Genomic DNA, 22,798 nt, shown 5'->3' on the forward strand with positions numbered 1-22,798 from the left:
GCTGATGCTCTTTCGAGAAAGAGTATGTATTCAACTATTTCAGTTTTGTCCAATGAAGAAACTGAAGATTGGATATTGGATGTTCAACAGGATTCCAAATGGAAAGAGGTGATGCAAGATTTAGTGGTTGATCCTAATTCACATGTTGGTTTCGAATTGAAGGGAGGATTACTATTGTTTAAAGGAAAATTGGTCATTTCCAAAACATCTAATAGAATCCCTATAATTTTAGCAGAATGCCATAATACTCCAATGGGGGGACATTCAGGTTTTTTCAGAACTTACAAGAGAATTGCCAGTTTTCTGTTTTGGGAGGGCATGAAAAAAGATATCAAGCAGTATGTAGAAGCATGTGATATATGCCAGAGGAATAAATACTCCACATTAGCTCCAGGGGGTTTATTACAGCCATTACCAATTCCCACTCAGATTTGGATGGACATTTCTATGGATTTCATTGGAGGTCTTCCTCGGATCAAAGGAAAGGATACTGTTTTAGTAGTGGTTGACAGGCTTTCTAAGTACTCTCATTTTATTGCTTTGGGCCATCCTTTCTCAGCTAAAGAAGTGGCTGCTGTCTTCATCACAGAAGTTGTTAAACTTCATGGCTTCCCATCAACAATTGTCACTGATAGGGATCCTATATTCTTAAGCCAATTTTGGAAAGAATTGTTTAGATTGGCTGGAACTCAATTAAAAATGAGCACCTCTTATCACCCTCAGACTGAAGTTGTTAATAGGTGTTTGGAGACTTACTTGAGATGTTTTGTGGGACCTAGACCTCGGAAATGGTTAGACTGGCTTGCTTGGGCAGAATTTTGGTATAATACTACTTTCCAAAGTTCAGCAGGAATGACTCCGTTTAGAGCTGTGTATGGGAGAGATCCTCCATTGTTGATAAAAGGGTGTGCGATTCCATCCAAAGTTGAAGATGTCAATCAACTGGTCCAAGCCAGAGATGACATTTTGAAGGAACTCCAGCAGAATTTACTTCATGCCCAGGATCAGATGCGAGTTCAAGCTAATAAGCACAGGAGATTGGTGGAATTTTCAGAAGGGGATTGGGTCTATTTGAAATTACAGCCTTACAAAATCAAATCCTTAGCCTCAAGACCCTATGCTAAACTGGCTGCAAGGTTCTATGGTCCTTATCAGGTGCTATCTAAAGTCGGTCCAGTAGCCTATAAACTCCTACTACCTTCTCATTCTAAAATTCACCCAGTTTTCCATGTCTCTCTTTTGAAAAAAGCCTTACAGCCCCATCAGCAGCCCCAACCTCTCCCTCCTATGTTGAATGAAGAGTATGAACTCCAAGTAGAACCAGCTGATATAGTAAACTGGCGTGAAGATCAGCAAGGATTAGTGGAAGTTTTGGTCCTTTGGAAGAATCTACCTACTTATGAAAGTACTTGGGAGAGTGCAGCTAAATTGCAGGAACTATTTCCAACTTTTCCCCTTGAGGACAAGGTCATTCTTTTAGGGGGGGGTATTGATACGAATAAAAATAAGTTTGGGAATGTATATGTGAGAAGGAATAAATAGTTAGTTAGTTAGTTAGTTTTCTTTTGAGCTTAGCTGTCATTCTGTTAGAAATTGGAGCCAAAACAGATTACTATAAATAGCAATCTGTTAGGAGCAGTTAGGAGGTTAGGAAGAAATAGAATTGGTTGGACTGATTCATAGGGAATCAGGAATTTTCTTCTCTAAGCTTGTAACATGTTCTTCATTGCGAAATAATACATTCAATTCAGAAACACCTTGATTCTTAATAGCATTCTTCTATTCTATCCCTAATTCCTCTTCTTTGAGTTACCAGTTGTAACAGAGGACTCCATCAATTATTAAAATCTGTTTTGTAATGCTTGCATAAGCACTTTCAGCACAAAAGCTTTGCCACTTTACCACCCACAAGTTATGCAACTACGACAGTATTTAAACATTTTGTCAAGCCCACCTAGTGGGATAAGCCTTGGTTGGTTAGTTGTAGAAGTTAAACTTTTTCTAATGACACCAATGCAATATACAGTTTAAGACCCAACAGAAGTATGATAAAAGAAAATAGATGCCAGGGTCATAGAAAGCATAGAGATGATAACCTCATCAAATCATAAACTGCAAGTGCTTCAGTCTCATAACCCAACTTCTCACCTCCCTGAAAGATGGACACAAGATTCTATTAAACAAGAGGATCTTTTCATGGAGACTTGAGCACCACTATTTTAGCATCTAATAAGAATTATTTGTGGATCTTTCTGCTTGGCAAAGAAATGGAGCAATAATTCACAATTCCATGTTATGCATCAGGCAATTCCTGCTATTCGCACTTTAGCAATAAAACAAAATAAATAAATGTATATCAAGCTACGAGAAATATTATATCTCATGAAAAAGGAAATACACTAGACAGTACCTATTTAAACAAAATACATCACGTACCTTGGTTGTCCCAGTGGAGTTTACATATAGGTAAATGGGTTTATTTTCATCGTCATATTGAAGGTAAAGAAATTCAGCTACCATCAACTCTGTGACAGATGGAACAAGAGACATGCCCAAGTAAATAATCCGATTTTTATACAAGTAAGAAGCTAGGTCTGGTGGAGGTTGCTCCCATGCAGTCCCTCTTGAGAAAGGAATAACCTATCCAAAGACAAGAAAATTTGAAAATTAAACCTACATAAATAATATCAGTAGCATATGTCGTACTTTGTGTGCCATAAATTATTGCACATATAAGCTATATAATTTATTTGCATAATATATAAATCATGCATGAGTAGCATTACTGTTGAAGTTATGGGTTTTAGTTAAAAAGAGAAGAGAAATAAAAAGAGCTTGAATGTACTTAACATTTGATGATAAATTGATAGTAGATTAACTATTAAGTAGAACTCATAACTCAAGACTTAACCGCTTAATAAAAGCAAATAAGATTAGCACCCACATAAGTCAAAAGCGACCAAAGCTGAACCATCGAGAGCATAAGATAAAAGACGAGTCTTAAGTTAACCACTCAAGACAAAAACAAAAATATCAAAGCTTAACCACCTAACTAATGCAAAAGCTAAAACCAAGCCAGGTGAAACTAAACAACGCGTAACCAAGAAACACTCAAACAGCAGCAAAGAAACCCTCAAAAATGGGACCCACAAGCCGGAAGGTGTCCCAAACAAATCAAGATGGTTTAACAAAGGGGATCATGTCAGGAAAGACGAAACCATTTGAATACATTGTTACAAATTTTTTTAGTGAGGGATGCCATGTGCTCTTTGGTTATTTTTACAGTATGCTCTCCAAGGATTTCTGCATTTGATATAAAATTCATTTGGTTCATGGGATAAAATGTTTTATTTTTTGGCTATTATAGAAACATACACTAAGCCAACCCAAGCTTGGGTGCTGCAGCTTTAAAACTAATAGGGAGAGTTTGCCACCCATTTGGGTCCCACAAGACCCGAGGGATTAGTCTCTACAATAGCACGCAAAGGATACCTGGTCTACACCAAAAATATGGTAGACCATTTGGATAAAATGTGTCTTCTGTGTAACCACCTCGAATTCGTTGAGTGTAATTACGACAATTTGACTTCATTGACTAACAGACACACACTTGTAAACCGAAACTTCTTCCTTATACCTTAGAAATGACAAAAAAACCTAACCACTTTTTCGCACCTCCCTAACCAACACAAGTAACTTACTCAACCATTTTTCTCTTTAACAAAAGGAAAATTATAAAGCCTTAAAATTAAGTCTTCCAAAGTGAACTAATGTTCAAATCTCTAAAACCATAGACAAAATTATTACACGCAGTGAATAATCACGTCAATCTCCTATCCAATTCCAATTGAACATTAAAAACGCGAATGTGAAAGTTGCTTGAGAAATGTTGGAAAAAAATTACCATAGTAACGACGCCTCTTTTACCGCCGGAACTACGAAACGACGCTGGATTGAGGCACGGAGGTCGGAGCTTGAGTCCGGAGAATTGGCTAGAGGCATTGGTGATTGCGGTGGAAGGAGCGACGAAATCGGTGGAGATAGAGGTTTTGAAAGAGGATTTGATGGCTCTGATAGGGGTTATGGTTCGTGATGAAGAGGGTGAAAGCAACATGGGTTTGTTGACTGCGAAGGTGAAAGGTGCGTTGGCGGTTGCAACTTCCATGGTTCAATTCTACAGGCTCAAGAGAGTGTTCAGAATTCAGATAGTGTGAAAAATGCGAGAGTTGAGGGAGAATGCCACAAATTTTAATTACGTACGTTTTCTTGTGCTGGACCACTTTAATTGGGCCAACAGCCCAATAAACTAAGATTTTGTACCCCCTCAATTAGGAAAATTGAATATGGTATCCCCAATTAGACTTATATTCCTTAAAGTGTAAAAAAATCAATTTTATCCGTTTTATTTTTATTCAATCAAAGATAAAAAACAAAATAACTTCAAAATATTATCATCTCACTAAAATTTCTAGTAATTAAATTGTTTTTTCTTCCGGTAGTATAATTGAATATCGAAAATTTCGTCAACAACATTTCTGGTACACTATTTATTCTACTAGAAATTGTGTGTCTTAGAATTTTCGTAGTTACTTTTATTCTATCCGAAATTTATGTCTTGAAATCTTTAAGAGTTAATTTTATTCTGTCAAAAATTTCATAATTCGTACGTAAACTTTTTTCTGATTTTTTTTTTTTAAATAGAGATGAGAAAACAACATTATGTATAGATTTGACTGAAACATTTACAATTGATTATCATTACTCTCTAACATAGAGACTGGAAGGGAGAGGGAGGAAGGGATGTGTTATTAGTTTAATGTGAAGACTTCACCTCTTTCATCTTTTTTCAACATCGGCTCTCCTATTAGATTGTGTAGGAAGTCGAATTCGAGAATGTTCCACTACTCTAATATTCACTGGAAACAAAATTGAATGAAAAAAATATAAAAATATTTTTTTTAAAATGTTGTACAGAAAATTTCATGAACGAAATTTTTGGTAGTTATTTTATAAAAATGAAATTTTTTATAGTTATTTTATAAAAATGAAATTTTTGGTTGAGAACAACTAACGGATTTTTAAATTTCTAGATGAATCTAACTTTCGAAAATTTCAAAGATAAAATTTCCGATATTAAAAAAAAAATACTAGAAATTTCCGGTAAAAGAATTTTAAAGAAAAAAAATTACTTTTTTTGAATTTGTTTTAGTTTTTTACTGTATACTTACGAGTATTTTAGTAAGTTAATAGATCAAAAAAAAATTAAATGAAGGTATAAGTTCAATTGTGGGGGTACAACATCTAATTTTCCTCAATTAAACTTGTATCTCTTAATATGTAAACAAAAATTACTTTTTTCTTTTTATTTTCATCATTCCATTATAAAAATAAAAATAAAAAATTGTTCCAAAATCGTACCTCTTTCACCCAAATTTCCTTACATAAAATTTTTTCCCTAAAATTTGGTATGCAAATTTTTTAAAAATTGTCAAAAATTTTAGATGGATTGTTAGTTTAATATGTGGACTTCACAATCATGAGTTAGTAGTTACTTTTGAAAATAATGCATTTGTGAGACATTTAAAAGAAAATGATAAGAAACATGTTGACGAGCTGACAAAGTATTATGTTGCACAGAGGCACATCTTGACATCTTTGAGAGATTGAGATAAAAAGAACGTAACTAATATCTCTCAAATTTATAAGTGACTAACCACATATCAAAATAATTTGAAAATGTCCTATAACTATTATGCAACATCTATTGAAGTTGATTGAAGCTGAGAAATATGCTTGTTGGAGTGGGACCCATGAAGACTTCAACGTTGTGAGAGACATGTTTTGGATGCACCTATACTCCATAATTTTGTTGAACATGTTCTCTATTGTATTGATCATGGATATCACCTACAAAATCAACAAGCATATGTTACAATTGCTTGAAATTGTTGGCGTAACTTCAACTAAATTGACATTCAACGTTGCATTTGCTTACATTGACGGTGAACTTCAAAAAAAAATTTGTTGAGCATTAGAAAAGTTAAAAGAGTTATTTGAAACAAATAACTCGTTTTCTCGGATGATTGTGACAGAGAACTTGTTTTGATGATTGTAACTGAAGTTGTATTTTCATCTTCAATAAATTTATTTTGTCAACTTCATATCAATAAAAATATTGAAGTCAAATGCAAACAATATATATTGAATAAGGATATGCATAAATCCATTCTAGATTTGTGGAGGAAAATTATTTACGGTTACGAAGAGAATGGGTATGTCATTAAGGAAAGTTTGTTGAAGCATGAATCAATCGACTGTTGCATCTAAAAAATACTACGACCAATAGGTATATCATTAAAACTTTGTACTTTATTTTATACTTATACATGTTTAGGATTAAGCATGCATGTTTGATATTTTTTTTTTTATTGAAATATTAACCTTAGTTGCAGTTCTGATCCTTCTATTTTTACTAATTCACGAAATTGGTCAATCTATTTTAAAAGTCAGATAATTTTGGTTCTTCTCCCAATTTTTTTTTAAATATATGAAGATTTGACGTATTTTAAATATCATGAGATACAATTACATGATATATAATCACCAAGATACTTTAATTATTCATATATATCATTAATTAAATTACAAATATGAAAAATTTCTAAAGTTAAAAGTTAAGTTTTTATGGTGTTTTATTTCAATTTTGTAGATGTTAATCATTCTACATCATTGTATCATATGACATGCAATTTAAAGCATGTCACGTCACTATTTTTTAGTTAAAAAATTACAGAGATGAACCAAAATTGTCGAATTTTAAAATTGAGGGACCAATATTGTAAATCAATAAAAATAGATGACTAAAACTGCAATTAAGTCGAAATATTATTTGTTCTTTTTTTTTGTTTGAATATTAAAATTGAGTCTGGTCATTGGTCATTGAAAATATTTTTGAAACATAGTAAATAAGATATTTTTTTTTGTAAGACATAGAATGATGTGAATGGGATGTTGATGTTGCAGTTTATGAAGACAAAATCTTCATTTAAGACAATTAAAGGTTGCAAAAATTATACACAACAATTAATAATATGAGAATTTGACTTAGGTTGTATCAAGGAAATATTTATTGTTGATGAATTTGACTTAGGTAGTAACGACAAAGTCGCATGTCGTTGTATACTTAAAAACTCTCATGAATTATCTTGTGCACGTGAGTTGAGTCGTTGACACGGTACAAGGTGGAAGGTGTTCCAACCCTATTGAATGAATTCATATACATTGAATGAAATTAATCTTGAATAGTGGTCCAAACGAAGAAAAGTTAAAGAATTATTCAGAATAAAAAGAAGTCCATATGGTTTAATAAATTTAAATAAAAAGAAGTTGAATAATAAGTTTAAAATCTAAAAATTATATTGAGAATAAAAATCTACTACTCTAAATTTTAAATTAGAATCGATCTACAAATAAAATGAAGTTTAAATTTTTTTTATTAAAATATGTTAAAATCAATTTCTCTTTCATAAAAGCTAATTAAAAAAATGCATGTAGCTTCTTAAAATGTAAATCCCGGTAAAATAGTTCAACTAAATATATGTTTTGTATCACTGTGAGTTTCCAAAAATACAACATTCTTATGTTGAATTCTAATATGGGAGAATATTCAATCATGAGAGTGAAAAAAACAAGCTAAGGTAACAAAATACGTAGAGGTGACAAATAATTATTAAATCATTTTCATTTCTAACTCAATGCCCCTTTCAAATTAACAACTAATCATGTAATTCTATTTATTCATTTTTTTATATAAAAAATTTAGATAAAATGAATTTTGAAGTTAAAGTCATGAAGACTCAAAATTCATAACAGAAGTCTATTATTATCCATCAACCAATTTTTGCTGCACTTATTAATTTAAAACTTAATTTTTTGGGTAGCATAGCTTGTACTAATTGTTAGTTCCAAGAAGAAAATGGATGTGTAACCCAAAGATAGTGCCACATAGTATTAAATGATTGGTTGCGCAATTCATGAAAACCAAAAAAAGACAAACAAGTTGCCTTAACTAGCTAAGGCAGGGCTAACACATTCCATAAAAAAGTTTCACATTTGACACTGTTTTCATCCAATTCTTATTTATAAGTAAAAATAAGTAACAATAAGTATTTGATACATTTTATTTATAGTAACTTATACTTTAAATAAAATATATCAAGTGAAGTTCCACTTGAGTAGCTCACTCCCCATTGTGTTGTGTCCATATTGTAAGAGGATGAGATGAGGAGTGAGATAGCCTCAGAAACTGAAACAGAGAACTGAGAACTGAAAACCCACCCACTCACACTGTCATCATCAATGCAACTTTAAAAGCATCGTCAACCATGTCAAACACCATTTTCATGGCTTCTTTTTCTCCTCTAACTTCAATCTCAACCACTCATTCTTCACACTCCAAACCCCACAACCTAATCCACAACAACAATCTCCTTACTCTCAGACCCAAAAACTTTCCTTTATTTTCTCTCTCTCCCTTGAGAGTTTCCGCTGGAACTTCTGATTCACCTGAAACTGCACTCAAACCACCACCGGAGAACATCTCTGTTGGGACAAATGGGTCTGCTTCTGCTGCTACTGCTCCTGAGGAAGTTAAGGTTTCCAGTGGTTTTGTTGACCCTAGATGGGTTGCTGGTACATGGGACTTGATGCAGTTTAGGAAAAATGGTAGCACTGATTGGGATGCTGTTATTGACGCTGGTAACTTTCTTTCTTTACTCAGTGTTTTTTTCTGTGTTTGATATTCAAATCAGTTTTTTGTTTTCTTCAATTCCATTTTACTGTAGGCTAAAATTTCACTATTGTATTGGTTTTTGTTATAATGTTTAGTTGTTTACAATGTCTATTATATTCACTTACATTCAGATCCATATTATGCTGTACAGTTTAATTTTCTCCTGATTGATGATTATGAAAACTGAATTACAAAGTGGTAGTAGGGTTTCACATATGGGAGTAAAAAAAATTCATTAAGAAAAGTTTTTTTTTTTTTCCTTTTAAAATGAAGATAAGGGAGTTTTGTTTTGTGCTTGTTGAGGGAGCAGTTCCTTCCTTAAATTTGTTTGACTGTGCTTATCGATCGCCTTAGATTCATAAATGGTTATTGATTCTTCTAGAAAGCCTTAGCATGTGTTTGGTTGAACGGGGGATAACTGGCACCGTGAGTTTAGGTTTCTCCCACCGTAATTTTTTATAAGCTATAACATGTAGCTTCTGATTCACTGTGATTTTGGTGTTTTTTAAACACACACCTCGTGTGTTTGGTTTACTGTTTGAGTTGAAGAAGAGGAGGTGCAAGACCTGGTTTGTTGTAATCCTTATTGTTAAGATGAACACACTTGTTTATATTTGTCAATGAAAAAATGGCGGGGATTTTATCCAGAACCATGCAATGCGAAAATCAAGAGACCTATACCTTATCAGCCACAGCCCATTTCCACCTGTGGTGGATGAGTTTGGATACTTGAGAGTCCATTTATGAGAGGGAAGGAGGGAAATGATTTAGTAATTAAAATATTAAATGTACCTTTTTGTTTTTTTCTCTCTCATAAATGGACCCTCAAGTACTTGAGGGGATCCTAGTGTTCTTCAGCTCTTTGACTTTCTACTCCTTGCCAAACTGTTATTGCTGCACAACTTCTGCAGAATTTTAGCATGGTGGTTTTACATAGAAAGGCCTGGACTTGGAGTCTGATTTTATGCCAAAATATGAAACTGATGTAGACTAAGAGTCAGTTTGGGCAAACTAATACGTCAACAATTCTTCCTCCTGACTTGATGAAGCCTATCAAACTGCCAACTGATGCTGACTCTTTTTTGTCATAAATATGATATAAGTTTATGCAATCTCTAACACCCAGTTGAACCAGTTTGCCAATAATATTAAATGAATGTGCCTATTAACTGTGTCATTCGCATATTCTATTTGACTAAGCATAAGTCCTTTCTCTCTTTTGGTTTTCCTTAACTTAAGACGAGGTTAGAGATGGATAGTTAGCATAAGGATTAGATTCATACGTAGTCATCGTCTCATATTTTATTCTCTATTGCTAAATACTTTGAACTTCAATTCATCAGAGGCGCGGAGGAGAAAATGGCTCGAGTCTAACCCGGAATCATCCAACAACAACAGTCCTGTAGTGTTTGACACCTCCATTGTACCTTGGTGGGCATGGATAAAAAGATTCCATCTCCCTGAAGCTGAACTACTTAATGGTCAGTTCATTTTTGTATTCTGAAATGAAATGAGACAATAAAGTGTTTTTTTTTTTCAATATAAGGAAAAAATTCGACTTTGTTTACTTTTTCTTCTTTGGTATGGTGCAGGTCGAGCCGCAATGATAGGATTCTTTATGACATATGTGGTCGATAGCTTGACTGGAGTAGGTCTAGTTGATCAAATGAACAACTTTTTTTGCAAAACTCTTCTGTTTGTAGCAGTGGGCGGAGTACTTTTGATCCGGAAGAATGAGGACTTTGATAATTTAAAGAAGCTGTTGGAGGAGACTACATTTTATGACAAGCAATGGCAAGCAACTTGGCAGGATGAGAATTCAAGCACTTCCAAAAAGGATTAGTGGGATTGTTGTTCTGTAGTTCTGTCTCCCTCCACCTTCTGTAACTTAATATATTTAGTGCGCTCTATTATTTATTAATCTTGTAGTGCAGACGAAGACATGGATACGGTTTTAGTTGTATTTCAATTCCTTCTATGATGCTAATGCAGACTGATAGAGTTTTTGTGTGGTCGAAATGCAGGATTTTTCTTGAGTGTATGTGAAATTTGGCTGTTAGTTTGAATAAGTCTTAATTGGGTTTATTACAACTAAGAGTTTAATAGAGATGTATAGTCCGTGTAAAATAGTTTTATATAGACATGCGATGAGAACATGTGATATTGCCACGGGAGCAAACTTTCTAACCACAAGTTATTGAACGACTATACAAACAATCGGACACATTTGAATTGTTATAAGCAGTGGTCCTGATTGCAGTTGTAAGATTAGGAATTGCCATACATCTATTGCAAAAGTTTGGGAAGTTTTTCCATTCTTTCTTACCGACAACAGGTGGATCTAAGCTCTCGAAACTCTGTAATTTTATTTTAAATTCTGTGTTGTATATTCAATATAATATTTTATTTTAAAGGTGTATTGATATCAACACTTCAATCTTGGACTTTGAAAATTCAAGCCTAACTTTAATCTTTGCGGATTTTCGATCGAATTTTATTGTCTAATGGTGTAAAAACACAAATTGTTATCTAATTCTTCAAAAACCTCGAGATGCATTAAAGAATTGTCAGTTTGTTACTTTTGATTTGCATGCACATTTATACATAATAGCTAAAGCAAAATTGAAAACAAACACCAGTAGAAAACAAAGATAACTATAACTTTATCTAATTCCTGGATAAAAATGTTGGCGTTATAACATTTATTCGCAAGTCTCACATAACTATACCAATTAGCCGACTAACGCTACAATACCAAAGGCCTAATGAAAAGGTAAAAAGTTAAGACAAATTCTACTTTTGCAGTAGTGAGCAAATGTGTATCTAATTCTGATATGTAAACATAAAAAGGAGCATAGGGTAATGAATTGCTCCTTAAGCTTCCCAACCTCTCAAAAGAGTAGCGCGGGCAACACGGTTCACTCCCAGAGTGAAGGCTCCCATTCTCAGGTCACAATTGTTGGATTTGCACATTGCTTTGATGTCTAGGAAAGCCTTGCTCATGTACTTCTTCAGCTCACGGTTCACTTTTTCTTCATCCCACATGAAACCTTGAATGTTCTGCAGGGACCATAGAGCCACAGGGAGATTAGCATTATATTATTATATTACATATACAAAAAGAGAGACCTTGAGTTATTTGTGTTGGTCCTATTCACCTGAACCCATTCAAAGTAGCTCACAGTAACTCCACCAGCATTAGCATAAATATCAGGTAATATAGTGACTCCTTTTTTGGCCAAAATCTGAGGGAAAAAAACAGATATCAGTTCCATGAATACAAGTTTCAAATATATATTCGTAATAAGAAACAGCACTGATGCGAATCAGTAACATTACCTCATCCGCTTCAGGGTCAGTTGGGTGATTTGCAGCTTCAACTATAAGTTTAGCTTTCACATCAGCAGCATTTTCCCTTTAATAATGAAATAGGGAGGACGCAATGTTAATCTTAGTGAGCAAATCTAAGAAAAAATAAAATCAATTAAATGCCGACGAGCATGGGTGACATAGAAAAACATACTTGTTCAGTACTCCACCCAAGGCACATGGGATAAGAACATCACATTCATGAACAAGCACTTCATTTGGATCCATTACATCTGCTCCTTGGAACTCGGTCAAGTTTCCGTTGGTTTCCTTGTGTTTCAGAAGGGCAGGGATGTCGATTCCATTGGGATTTCGGATGGCACCAGTGATGTCACTCACAACAACAACCTTACCACCTCTCTCATAAAGAGACTTAGCGGCCCAGGTTCCCACGTTTCCAAAGCCCTGTACAACGTCGTAAAAATCAAATAAATGATGAAAATAGGATTAATATGTACTATATCGGGTATCATCCAGTGTTGACAATTGGCGGATCGTAGAAAATAGCTGTTTGTTCTATGCGCCACTTTTTGACAACACGGGTATCATCCTGCCATAGTGGTGAAGAAATACCTGAATGACAAATGTGTTCTCAGCAATTGACTTCCCATTTTCAGCTAACCAAGCCTCAGTTGCAAAAACAACTCCGAGACCTGTGGCTGCCTCCCTTCCCAAAGAACCTCCAAGATCCTACAGGCAAAAACATTAATTTTAAGCCAATTTCCTAATTACTGATATACACAAGAATATGTCATGGAAATGAGCATATATGATACTTACAATTGGCTTTCCGGTCACAACAGCTGGTGAATGACCGTGAAACTTTGAATACTCGTCGAGAATCCATGCCATAGTCTGCGAAACAACAGATCAATGAGAAGGATATACAAAACTGTTGGATTTGGATGCTAGTATGCATACAAATTGGACGGAGAGAAAATATTTACATTGTAAAAACAATACCTGAGCATTGGTTCCCATATCAGGGGCAGGAACATCCCGCTGAATACCAATGAGATCATGAATCTTTTGGGTGAAAACCCGAGTTAGACGTTCTAACTCACTGATGCTCAGGTCCCTTGGGTTGCAGCCAATTCCACCCTTTGCTCCTCCGTAGGGGATGTCTGCTACAGCTGTCTTCCATGTCATCAGCTGAGCTAGAGCATTCACCTCATCAGGGTCAACCTGAAACCAGAGAATTTGACAGTTTGATATTCAAAAGAAGTATAAAGAATCTAAATCATTGACATTCATTAGTGTAGCTAAAGCATCAACATTCAAAATGGTCAATTGAAGAATTGAGTAGATTTACTTCTTTTTTAATCTCCACAACGTATTGTGGCCATAAAAGCAGCAATTTTTGTCTGCTTGCAATTTTAACGATCCAGTGACCGCAATTTAAAATCTCAACAACAAACTGTATTTAATCTATATATTCAGAAATAAGCAGGTAAAAAATCACAAGCATTCAATAGTTATTGCAGACACAGTATTACAACTGTATATGTCTCCACTAACAGTTGCAGTCGTAAAAGCCCACATATTTGTGTATTGCATCTAAAACATTGACTACAAATTGGGTTGCATCTACACAGGCAATCAATAAATGAAAAGGAATATGCAACAGCTATCTCATGATTGGATTGAGAATTCCAAAATATGCAGGTAAAATTTCAGAGGCATTCAACAGTAATCCAATTTGCAATTTCTGGATTGTGACCACAATTTACAAAATAAACAGCACATATATTATAACAAAGTGATCAAATTTTTTAACAACAGATTGATCGTGTAAGGACAAAGAATTGATAACAGAACATGCAAACAATGTTATCTTGACACAGCCCCAAATACAAAATTGGAAGAAAAAAAAATCCAATAAATTTCCACCACTGGTTTTAGAACTGTATAATGAATTGGGGTTCTATCAAACAACTATGATGTGACATAACATGGCATATTAAATGAAACACATAAGGGTTAAATCATACTATCACAAGTTCAAGCAGTAATATTTTAAAACAGGTTAAATTCAATTGAACCAAACCATCAATTTGAAATCAATCAGAACAGATAAGTAAATAAAAAAAAGAACAAAAGATAATAAATAACCTCAGGGTGATAACGAATCCCTCCTTTCATAGGACCACGAGCATTGTCATGTTGGATCCTAAACCCCACATAAGAAACCAGAGTTCCATCATCTTTGGGGATCGTACATTCAACCTGCGAATCAAAAGACAACAACAACAAAATGAACCTTTTTAATTTCAACACAACCCAAATAAAAAAATAATAATTTTTTTTTTATAAAATGTAAACAGAAAACCATGCAAATTAAAAAAAAAACAGAGGATTAAGAAAACCCCAGAAAAGAGAAAATTTTTAAAAAATGAATACTTTGATTTCTCTGAAGGGTATGAGAAGACTCTTCTCAAGCTTGGAATCCAAGCCTAGAATACGAGCAGCACGTTGAAAATTGCAGTTTGTGGCTGCTAGAGCATTCATAGTTGAGTGAAGAAATAATAACAGAGTAATAGAATTGCAATAAAACAGTGAGGAGTGAGTGATTGAGTTAAGTGTTTTTGATGAAATATATATATAAGGAAGACGAAGATTGAGAATTAAAAAAAAAAAAAAAAAAAAAAAACCCAAAAATTACTTTAAATAAAATAGAAATTCGGTCAGCATTCATTGTAACATTAAAAAATTGAGGAATAAATGGAAACAACCCAAATTTTGGTATGTCAAGGGACTACTTTATTATTAGAAGTTTCATAACAGTATCTTCGTTTTCTTATAATATTTTCTTCAATTATATTCTAAAATATAAATTAAAAAATTAATTGAAGGATATTATATTATATGTGGAGTGTTAAATTTTAACTTAATACATTAATTTATTTTTATTTGTTTATATTTAACTACATAGTTTTTTATTTTTGAATAAAATCCACCTGTATCCAAGTATTGTTCTTATCATCATGTTTTAGGGATGATGACTTTTTCTTGTTGAAATTATTTTACCGAGACGATTAAAGTTGTGATAACTCACTGAGTAGATTCTGTATCGATTTCATTAATTATAATAAATATCTTTTAAAAAAGTTGTTGAATTAATAGTGATTTTAAAAATGATTTTTCAATATATTTATGTTAATTTAATATTTTTTGACTAATATCTTAACATTTAAATTAAAAAATACAATACTACTTTTCTTTATGTGCAGTCAATACATTGTTTTATTTTTAAAAAATAGTAAATAATAATTTATTTATTTTTTAGAAAAGTAGCACTATATATATATATATCATACGAATTCTATATAAAATATTTGATTAGCGTTTACTAACGATTAAATTAAATTTAAATATGTATTTGGTCTATTCAAATATATATTTTAGTGTTGGTAAGTTTTTTTTTTTTTTTTTTGTTAAATTAGGTTTAATTTTTGTAAAATATTGAATTTGTTTTTTAATGTTAAATCAACATTAAACGAATGAAGAGTTTTCAAAAAACTCTTAAATTCTTATTTTTATTTTTATTCATATTTTTTTTTATAAAATAACATTAATTGTTAAATCATCAATAAATAAATGTATTTTATTAATAATATAAAATTTTTAAAATTTTAAAATATAATCAAAGATTATGTAATGGTGTGTATGTATACAAATAAAACGATAACAAATAATGTAAGTCAACGGCGAATGAACAGTTACATTAAAATCTGAGAAAAAGTTATCAAATCATATAAAAAGTTTGTTAATTAACAATCTAATGTAATCCAACAAATTATCACATAATTTGAATGTAAGTTTTTTTTCTTAAATCAATTGAATATTTCAAAATTAGTTTTAGTGAGCATATATTTGTTTTGGAAGTCTTTGTAGAGGAGATTCACACATAAAACAAGAGTTCTACATAATGTATACAGTATGCTGAACAAGAATCATGTTTTGCATGCATACATTATTTTGTATAATTGACATTATGCCTATATAATTAATTCAATAAATTAAACAAACAAACTTTTAACATATATCAAACAAACAAATTAACTAAATAAACTTTTAACACAAACAAACAAATTAATTAAAAAGCTTATTAATTAACGACATCTAATTTAATCAAACAAACTTTTAAACTAATTCAATAAATTATAAACTAACTTATCTGTGTTACTAAAGAGACACATAATTAAACAATTAACTTTCATTCAAAATCATCAACAACTAAGTTAAATAATTACATTAATAATCATTACATTCACAATCTATATAGTGAGTCTACCAATCCATAATGCAATTAACAACATCATCAAAAATCAAATTACAATAAGATAATATTTTCGTTGTTTTTGTTCTAACATCATTGCATCAATCTTGTTCATTATATTCACCAAAACTTCTCTGAGCCGAGTTTGTTCTTCCATTACAACTTCAACCTTGTCCATTAACTTTAACATAAGTTCATTATGATATTTCATAACCTTTGATTTTTGTCTTTGTGATATTATCAATTGATCGATCTAACATATTTGGAGGCCTAAAACAAATTTTAATATGAGAGCTAAAACATATTTTCTAAATTTTAACATGATATCACTAAATTGATACAATTGATGTCATGTAATTTTTTTTTTTCAATTGATTTAATATTGTTTAGACAAATTAAATTTAAAAAACATTTATATGTTTTAATTTTAAAAATATTAAAATCTGATACCTTTTTATCAAGTATTTTTTTTTTTTGAGGTTTTTTGATAAAGTAAATTTTTATATTTTTCATGGAGGCCTTAAAGAGGCTCGAGCCGGCCTTGTCTTGACTATAAGAACAAAAACCCTATTTCTAAAACATAGTAACTCAAATCATCAATGGAATGATATAAATCATAACAATGGAAGAATCAAAACAAAAGTAATTTAAGTTTTTTTGAATAAAATCCCCCAAACATAACAAAACAAAGAAATTAAAAAATAACACATTTGAACCTTACCTTTTAAATTGGACAACCAAAGAAAGATCCATTCGAGTTTGCATTTTTCCTTGAAATTTTTTCCACTCAAATAAACAAAAAGGAATTGCACAGCTTTTCTCAATACATGATTCATCAAGCCATAAACTACCAATATAGTTTTTTTTCTTTCCAAATGAAGTAAATTGTGACCCACCACTCATCCTATTCTATCGCTTTCGCAAATATTCTTTTAAAAAAAGAACAAAAATGGAAGAATACATGAGTAATGGTTTTGAGAGAACACAAAGGGTCTAATACTAGATATATGGGAGTTAAAGTGCTGAACCAAATTGAGTATTTACTCATGTTTTTGGCTCAATTGATAGTTGATGAGTCGTTAAAATATAAAAAATTGATTAATTGTATCATCTAATGATATTGTATCACTCTAGTTAAATTCATATATGTACTCTGGTAACGTCCAAGTTAGAAACCAAACAGATTATGATAGTATTTTTTTTTTTTAATCTTTAAACATAACGTTCAATACAATTACAAATTTACACAAAACGATTTCATTATTTATTCATATAAAGTACATAATTTAAGATATAAAAATTGAAATACAATTTTTTCTTATAAAATACATAATTTAAATAAACGTCATGTATCAAAATGTTTGAAATAAAATATCAACAAAAGTTTTTGGGAAAATATATATTATATATATATATATAGTACACAATGGACACTGTTTTTGTAATATATTGGTTATAATCCAATAAAACCACAACCCTTTAACTTTTATGGCAGCATCTGTCCCAAAAATAGAAATTGTATAGATGTATGATTTGGGAAGAACACGTGAAAATGAATCATAGTTTGAAGTTTTAGGTTTTTAATAATGTAAGTTAAATATAAAATTTATTTTTGACCAAATGCCTTGTTGGATTTGCTACATGATGACTAAAATAAATATAGGATAATGGCCAAGTAGGCACTTTTTTTAAAACATGTAAAAAATTATATAAGAAAAGAGGGTGATGTTAATACTTAAAATCACACGAAGTAATTTTTTTCTTTTAAATATTTTATGGTGTTTTTTTTTTTCTTCTATGGAGACAAAATAGTTTTGGTGTTAACATGTATCTTTTGCACATACTTTTTAGGGATGAGTTTTTTAGTAAATGTTTTCACCATTGGGGTTAGTTTGTTAGGGATTGGGTTTTGGTTTACAAAAATATGTTATGATTCAAAAATATTGATTATGGTAGAGGTGGATGAAGATGAAAACTGCAAAAGAGTGTTGTGGATGATAATTATGCATGCGATTGTCATACCTGGTGTGAGCATGAAATGTGAAACTCAAATACATGTTGAGCCCTGTGTAGCATATATGATTGGGTCCGTTGATATCCCTACAAATGTAGAATTTCTAGTTAATAATGAGCAAAATGTTGTGAAGCAAAACAATGTTGAAGAAATGGATGTTGATATGGTGGAATTTGTAATGCCATTGAAAGTAGTTAAGGGGACGTTGTTGGTGTTACATTATTGAGGGCGAAAGAGCACTTTAGTTTAGATGATGGTTTTGATTTTATAGTAGAGTTTCCTCCTTTTGATTCATCTAAGGTGGAAATAGATAATGAAATGGTTTATGCATATGTCAACAATGTGTTAGATACTAGTGGTCCTAATTATTTTGAGGTTTAAATATATTTTTGTCTGTGTAATTATAACATTTTTTTTATTTTGGTCTTCATAATTTTTTTTTTTGGGTTTACATCCTTACAAATACAATTTCATTTTAAAATAGTGCTTGAGTTGTTACTTCCGTTAAATTAGGAGCTGACAAACTCCGTTAAGTATAATTAAATAATTATACTTATTAAATTATATTAACCTAAATAAAATTATTTTTTTTTACAATTTAAAATAACCTCCTTTTTTTAAAAAAAAAAAAATTGAACCCTAAACCTCTAATATACTTAAAATGTATTCGTTGTTTCTCATCGTTGTTCTTCGTTGTTTCTCATCGGCGCGTCGTATCATCGACAGTTCTTCGTTGTTTCTCATCAGCGGTTCTTCGTTGTCTGTCTTTGTGATCTTATTTTGCAAAGCAGATAAACAATTGGTGTTGGAGCAATTCGTGCGTGCGTGTTAAAAATAATGTTATTTCGTATTTGTTTTCTTCTTTTTGGGGGCCAACATGTAACTTTACTATTTTCATTTATTCTACTATGATTTTTTATTTTTCTATTTGTGAGACCAAAATGTGTATTTACTTTGTTTTCGATTATTCTAATATTATTATTGTCTGATGGGATGAAATGTTTGTCTTATTAACACGCTTATTGTTTTTTAACAGGATGACCTTTTCTGTTAGTTTTCACTATGGGGTAAGTTTGTGAGGGATTTGGTTTTGAATTACATAGGGGTAATGAGCATGTGGTTCATGGGATTGATGTCGACAAATGGTGTTATTTTGAAGCTGTTGGAATTTTGAAGGACTTAAGTTATGATAACTCCAAGTATAAGTTATGGTGGAAAAATGATGAAGATGAAAATTTTAAAAGAATAGGGGATGATAGAGATGCATCTGAGGTTGGTGAACATGCTCTGAAAATGAATTGCAAAACTCAGTTATATGTTGAACACTCTGTAAAAGGGTTGTTTGGATTAGAACCAGGAATAGAGTTGGGGCAGTCTTCTAGGGTGTTAAATGGTGCTGCGGAGATTGATGATGATGAAAGTGTTAGTGACAGTCACAACAGTGAAGATAAAGTTGATGGTGTTAAGTTTGATGATAATGAGAATGAGAGAGCATTTGGCTTGGATGATGGTTTTGGTGTTAATAATACAATACGTGATTCTTCTATTGGATCATATAATGTTGAAATCCAATGGTTAAACCATGGTAAACCATATAGTGTGAAGACTACTACAAATAGGTCCATTCCGAAGAAAACAACTAAGAACATGAAGATTGTTCCTGTGTTGGACAATTATAATTCAAATATTGAAATGGAGTATGCTTATGCTAGTGAATAGCTACATAGTAGTGACATTGATTCAAATTCAGACAAAGAGAAGGGATCAAAGTATGATCAGTTTAGGATGGAGGAGTTAAACAAGAATTACAAGTTCAAATTGGGATTAGAGTTTAAATCACTTGTTGAGTTTAAAGATGCAATCAGAGAATGGTCTATATTAAATGGGAAGGAAATCAAGTTTATAAAGAATGATAGCATAAGAGTAAGGGTCGTATGCAAAGCTAAATGTATGTTCTTAGCACTTGTAAGTAAAGTGGGGGATAGTCACACTTTTAGAATGAAGAAATGGTGTGGTGATCACACATGTGGTCGGGTTTTGAATAATAGTTCTGCAAATTCTAAGTGGATTGCTAAGTCTATGGCGGATAAGTTGAGCAGTTGTGATAATATGTAGATTCGTGAGATTGTTTCTGAGATTAGAAGAACATATTTTGTAAGTATAACAACAAGACGAGCATGAAAAGCTAAACAAATTGCAAAGGAGATTGTAGAAGGTGATGCAGCAAAACAATATACCTTGTTGTGGAGGTATTCTGCAGAGCTGAGGAGGGCAAGTGTTGGAAACACTTGTAAGATAAATATTGATCGTCCATGTCCAACACTTCAACCACGATTTAGTAATTTTTTATTTTTTTTTTGCTTTGATGGCTATAAAAAAGGGTTTTTGAGAGTTTGTAGGCCTTTTATTGGGGTGGATGGATGTCATCTAAAGATAAAGTATGGAGGGACGCTTCTAATTGCTGTTGGTAGGGACCCGAATGATCAATATTTTCCCCTAGCTTTTGGGGTGGTTAAAACAGAGACTAAAGAGTCTTGGAGATGGTTTCTCACTTTATTACTAGAGGACATCGGTCAAGAGAATAGGTTGATGTTCATCTCTAACCAACAAAAGGTACTTAGTTATATTTTTACAGTATTAGTTAATTTGTTCTATTTCTTCATCTGTTGTTGATTCTAAGTATTAGTTAATTTGTTCTAGGTATTAGTTACTTAGTTAATTTCTCAACCCAGTTCTTCTGCTAAAGTTCATACTTCTTCATCTGTTGTTGCTTCTGAGTATGTTACTACATCTGTATCTGAAACTGTTGTTGCTTCGGCGTTTGTTGTTGTGACTGTTACTGGTCCTGATGCTACTACTAAAATAGTTGAGGTAAATTCTACAATATACATAATCATTAGACAAATGTGTAATTTATGTGTGTAATTCTGCAATGTTAAATAATTATGCAAATATTAACTTTTTTAGCTATGTACCCATATTTATATGATTTCAATTTTGCATTTGTTGTTGATTTTGTAGAAAGTGAAGAAAACAAAACCAAAAGGTGCAAGAAAATTAGTTGTTAAGAATGTGAAGAGAAGTGACAGATTGAAAACTACTTTTAAAAGTGTCTACAGTGGTCCTAGAAGTGATTCACGAGTTCCATTATTAATAGATGATGCTGATGCTGATGCTGATGATGATGATGATCGAGCAATTCCATTAATAGTTGATAATGCAGGAAGTTCACAACCTATTTTGCATGATCCTAAAATGGGAGGTTGTTTGGGTCAATTAAGAAATTGTGATGAGATTTGTAGGAGGATGACTGGTCTCACCATTTTGAAGTTATTTTGTTTTTTGGTTGTTGTAGGGAATCTAAGTTAAGTGTTAATGTAACTTAATTATGAATGACAAATGTCTATTTTGGTTAATACAAGATGATTCTTTGTGTCCTGGTTTAGACAAAATACTTTTATATATTTTGATTATGAATGACAATTGTCTATTTTGTTAAAAACAAGATGCTTCTATGTACTTTGGTTATGAATGTCATAAATGACAACCGTCTATTTTGGTTAAATTAATTTATTTTGTTAATCCTTTTTACGGGTTAATTTTTAAGTTGATGGAATTGATGATACATGGCATGTCTAATTATTTTGCCAATAAACATTGAAAGTATGTAAAGGTATTTTTTTTTTTTTAATTATTTTCATTTGGATTTTTTATTTCGTATGGTGATGAGTTCTTATCATTGTGTCCTAACATTGTTGAAATTTGAAGGGAAATAGATTGAGTTGTGTGAGGGGAAATAATGATTGTTGGGTTGATGAAGATAATGATGAAATTCACTTTTTAGGTTTGTGGTATTGGATACGATTAAAATAACAAATAAAAATAACTATACAAATTATTGCATTTCATCAGAAACGTTAAGGACAAAAAATAAAATTTTTGAATATTGCAGGGATGAAATTCAAAAAAAAAATTCAGGGACTAAAACTGATACGGTTATACTTACAGGGACCAAAAACTGTTTCCCTTTGTCAATTAATGTTTTTGTAACGTCCACTTAACGTTAAAGACCAAAAATAATTTTTTTTTTTTATATTACAAGAATGTAAATAAAAAAAATTACGAAGTCCAAAATAAAAAATATTATATATAAAGGGACCAAAAACATATTTAAATCTTGTTTTGACAATGAAAATAAATCAAAGTATGACCAATTTAGTGTGAGAGAGTTTGACAAGATACAATATCAAAGTTGAATTAGAGTTTAAATCACCTGAAGAGTGTGTCTTATATAAGTCATGTCTAAGTTTAGGTGGCAACAAAGAGTCATATCTAATATGACTAA

At 31.8% G+C, this 22,798-nt stretch overlaps 4 protein-coding genes across 4 annotated transcripts in view; 2 read left to right on the forward strand and 2 right to left on the reverse strand.

The window, feature by feature from the left end:
• The window catches only part of LOC140921069 (uncharacterized), a 4,747-nt gene extending 3,064 nt beyond the window's left edge, over positions 1 to 1,683 (forward strand). Inside the window, exons 2-3 of the mRNA XM_073370852.1 lie at positions 44 to 1,467; positions 1,591 to 1,683. Of these exons, the coding sequence (XP_073226953.1) occupies positions 44 to 1,467; positions 1,591 to 1,683 (1,517 nt within the window). The remainder of the gene's footprint in view (positions 1 to 43; positions 1,468 to 1,590) is intronic.
• LOC101497994 (ATP-dependent Clp protease proteolytic subunit-related protein 4, chloroplastic) overlaps positions 1 to 4,230 on the reverse strand; it is a 9,851-nt gene extending 5,621 nt beyond the window's left edge. The window contains exons 1-3 of the mRNA XM_004508902.4: positions 3,905 to 4,230; positions 2,437 to 2,640; positions 2,097 to 2,152 (exon numbers count right to left, since the gene is read on the reverse strand). Coding sequence (XP_004508959.1) covers positions 2,097 to 2,152; positions 2,437 to 2,640; positions 3,905 to 4,165 — 521 coding nt within the window. The 5' untranslated portion in view covers positions 4,166 to 4,230. The remainder of the gene's footprint in view (positions 1 to 2,096; positions 2,153 to 2,436; positions 2,641 to 3,904) is intronic.
• Positions 4,231 to 8,217: 3,987 nt separating this feature from the next.
• LOC101498323 (light-harvesting complex-like protein 3 isotype 2, chloroplastic) lies at positions 8,218 to 10,832 on the forward strand. Its single transcript, XM_004508903.4, is given in 4 exon segments — positions 8,218 to 8,757; positions 10,135 to 10,272; positions 10,384 to 10,601; positions 10,603 to 10,832. Coding segments are annotated over 4 exon segments (780 nt in total). The 5' UTR covers positions 8,218 to 8,384; the 3' UTR covers positions 10,654 to 10,832.
• A 598-nt stretch (positions 10,833 to 11,430) lies between these two features.
• On the reverse strand, positions 11,431 to 14,798 carry LOC101498663 (glutamate dehydrogenase A-like). The gene is made up of 9 exons (XM_004508904.4): positions 14,561 to 14,798; positions 14,273 to 14,386; positions 13,124 to 13,345; positions 12,941 to 13,015; positions 12,734 to 12,850; positions 12,315 to 12,565; positions 12,131 to 12,206; positions 11,950 to 12,036; positions 11,431 to 11,851 (listed from the first exon to the last, which is right to left on the reverse strand). The coding sequence occupies exons 1-9, from the start codon at positions 14,666 to 14,668 to the stop codon at positions 11,666 to 11,668; spliced, it is 1,236 nt and encodes a 411-aa protein (XP_004508961.1). The 5' UTR covers positions 14,669 to 14,798; the 3' UTR covers positions 11,431 to 11,665.
• Between the last annotated feature and the right edge of the window lie 8,000 nt (positions 14,799 to 22,798).

The sequence above is a fragment of the Cicer arietinum genome, chromosome 7 (genome assembly GCF_000331145.2).
Source record: "Cicer arietinum cultivar CDC Frontier isolate Library 1 chromosome 7, Cicar.CDCFrontier_v2.0, whole genome shotgun sequence".
In the NCBI taxonomy this organism is placed as follows: domain Eukaryota; kingdom Viridiplantae; phylum Streptophyta; class Magnoliopsida; order Fabales; family Fabaceae; genus Cicer; species Cicer arietinum.

What these genes read in the sequence shown, in the direction of transcription:
- LOC101498663 (XM_004508904.4), bottom strand. Translation starts at nt 14,668, where the DNA reads ATGAATGCTCTAGCAGCCACAAACTGCAATTTTCAACGTGCTGCTCGT. An exon ending in GGATTCGTTATCACCCTGAG is followed by an intron (nt 13,346 to 14,272) that starts GTTATTTATTAT and finishes CTCTGGTTTCAG; the next exon opens with GTTGACCCTGATGAGGTGAA. An exon ending in TTGTGACCGGAAAGCCAATT is followed by an intron (nt 12,851 to 12,940) that starts GTAAGTATCATA and finishes TTTTGCCTGTAG; the next exon opens with GATCTTGGAGGTTCTTTGGG.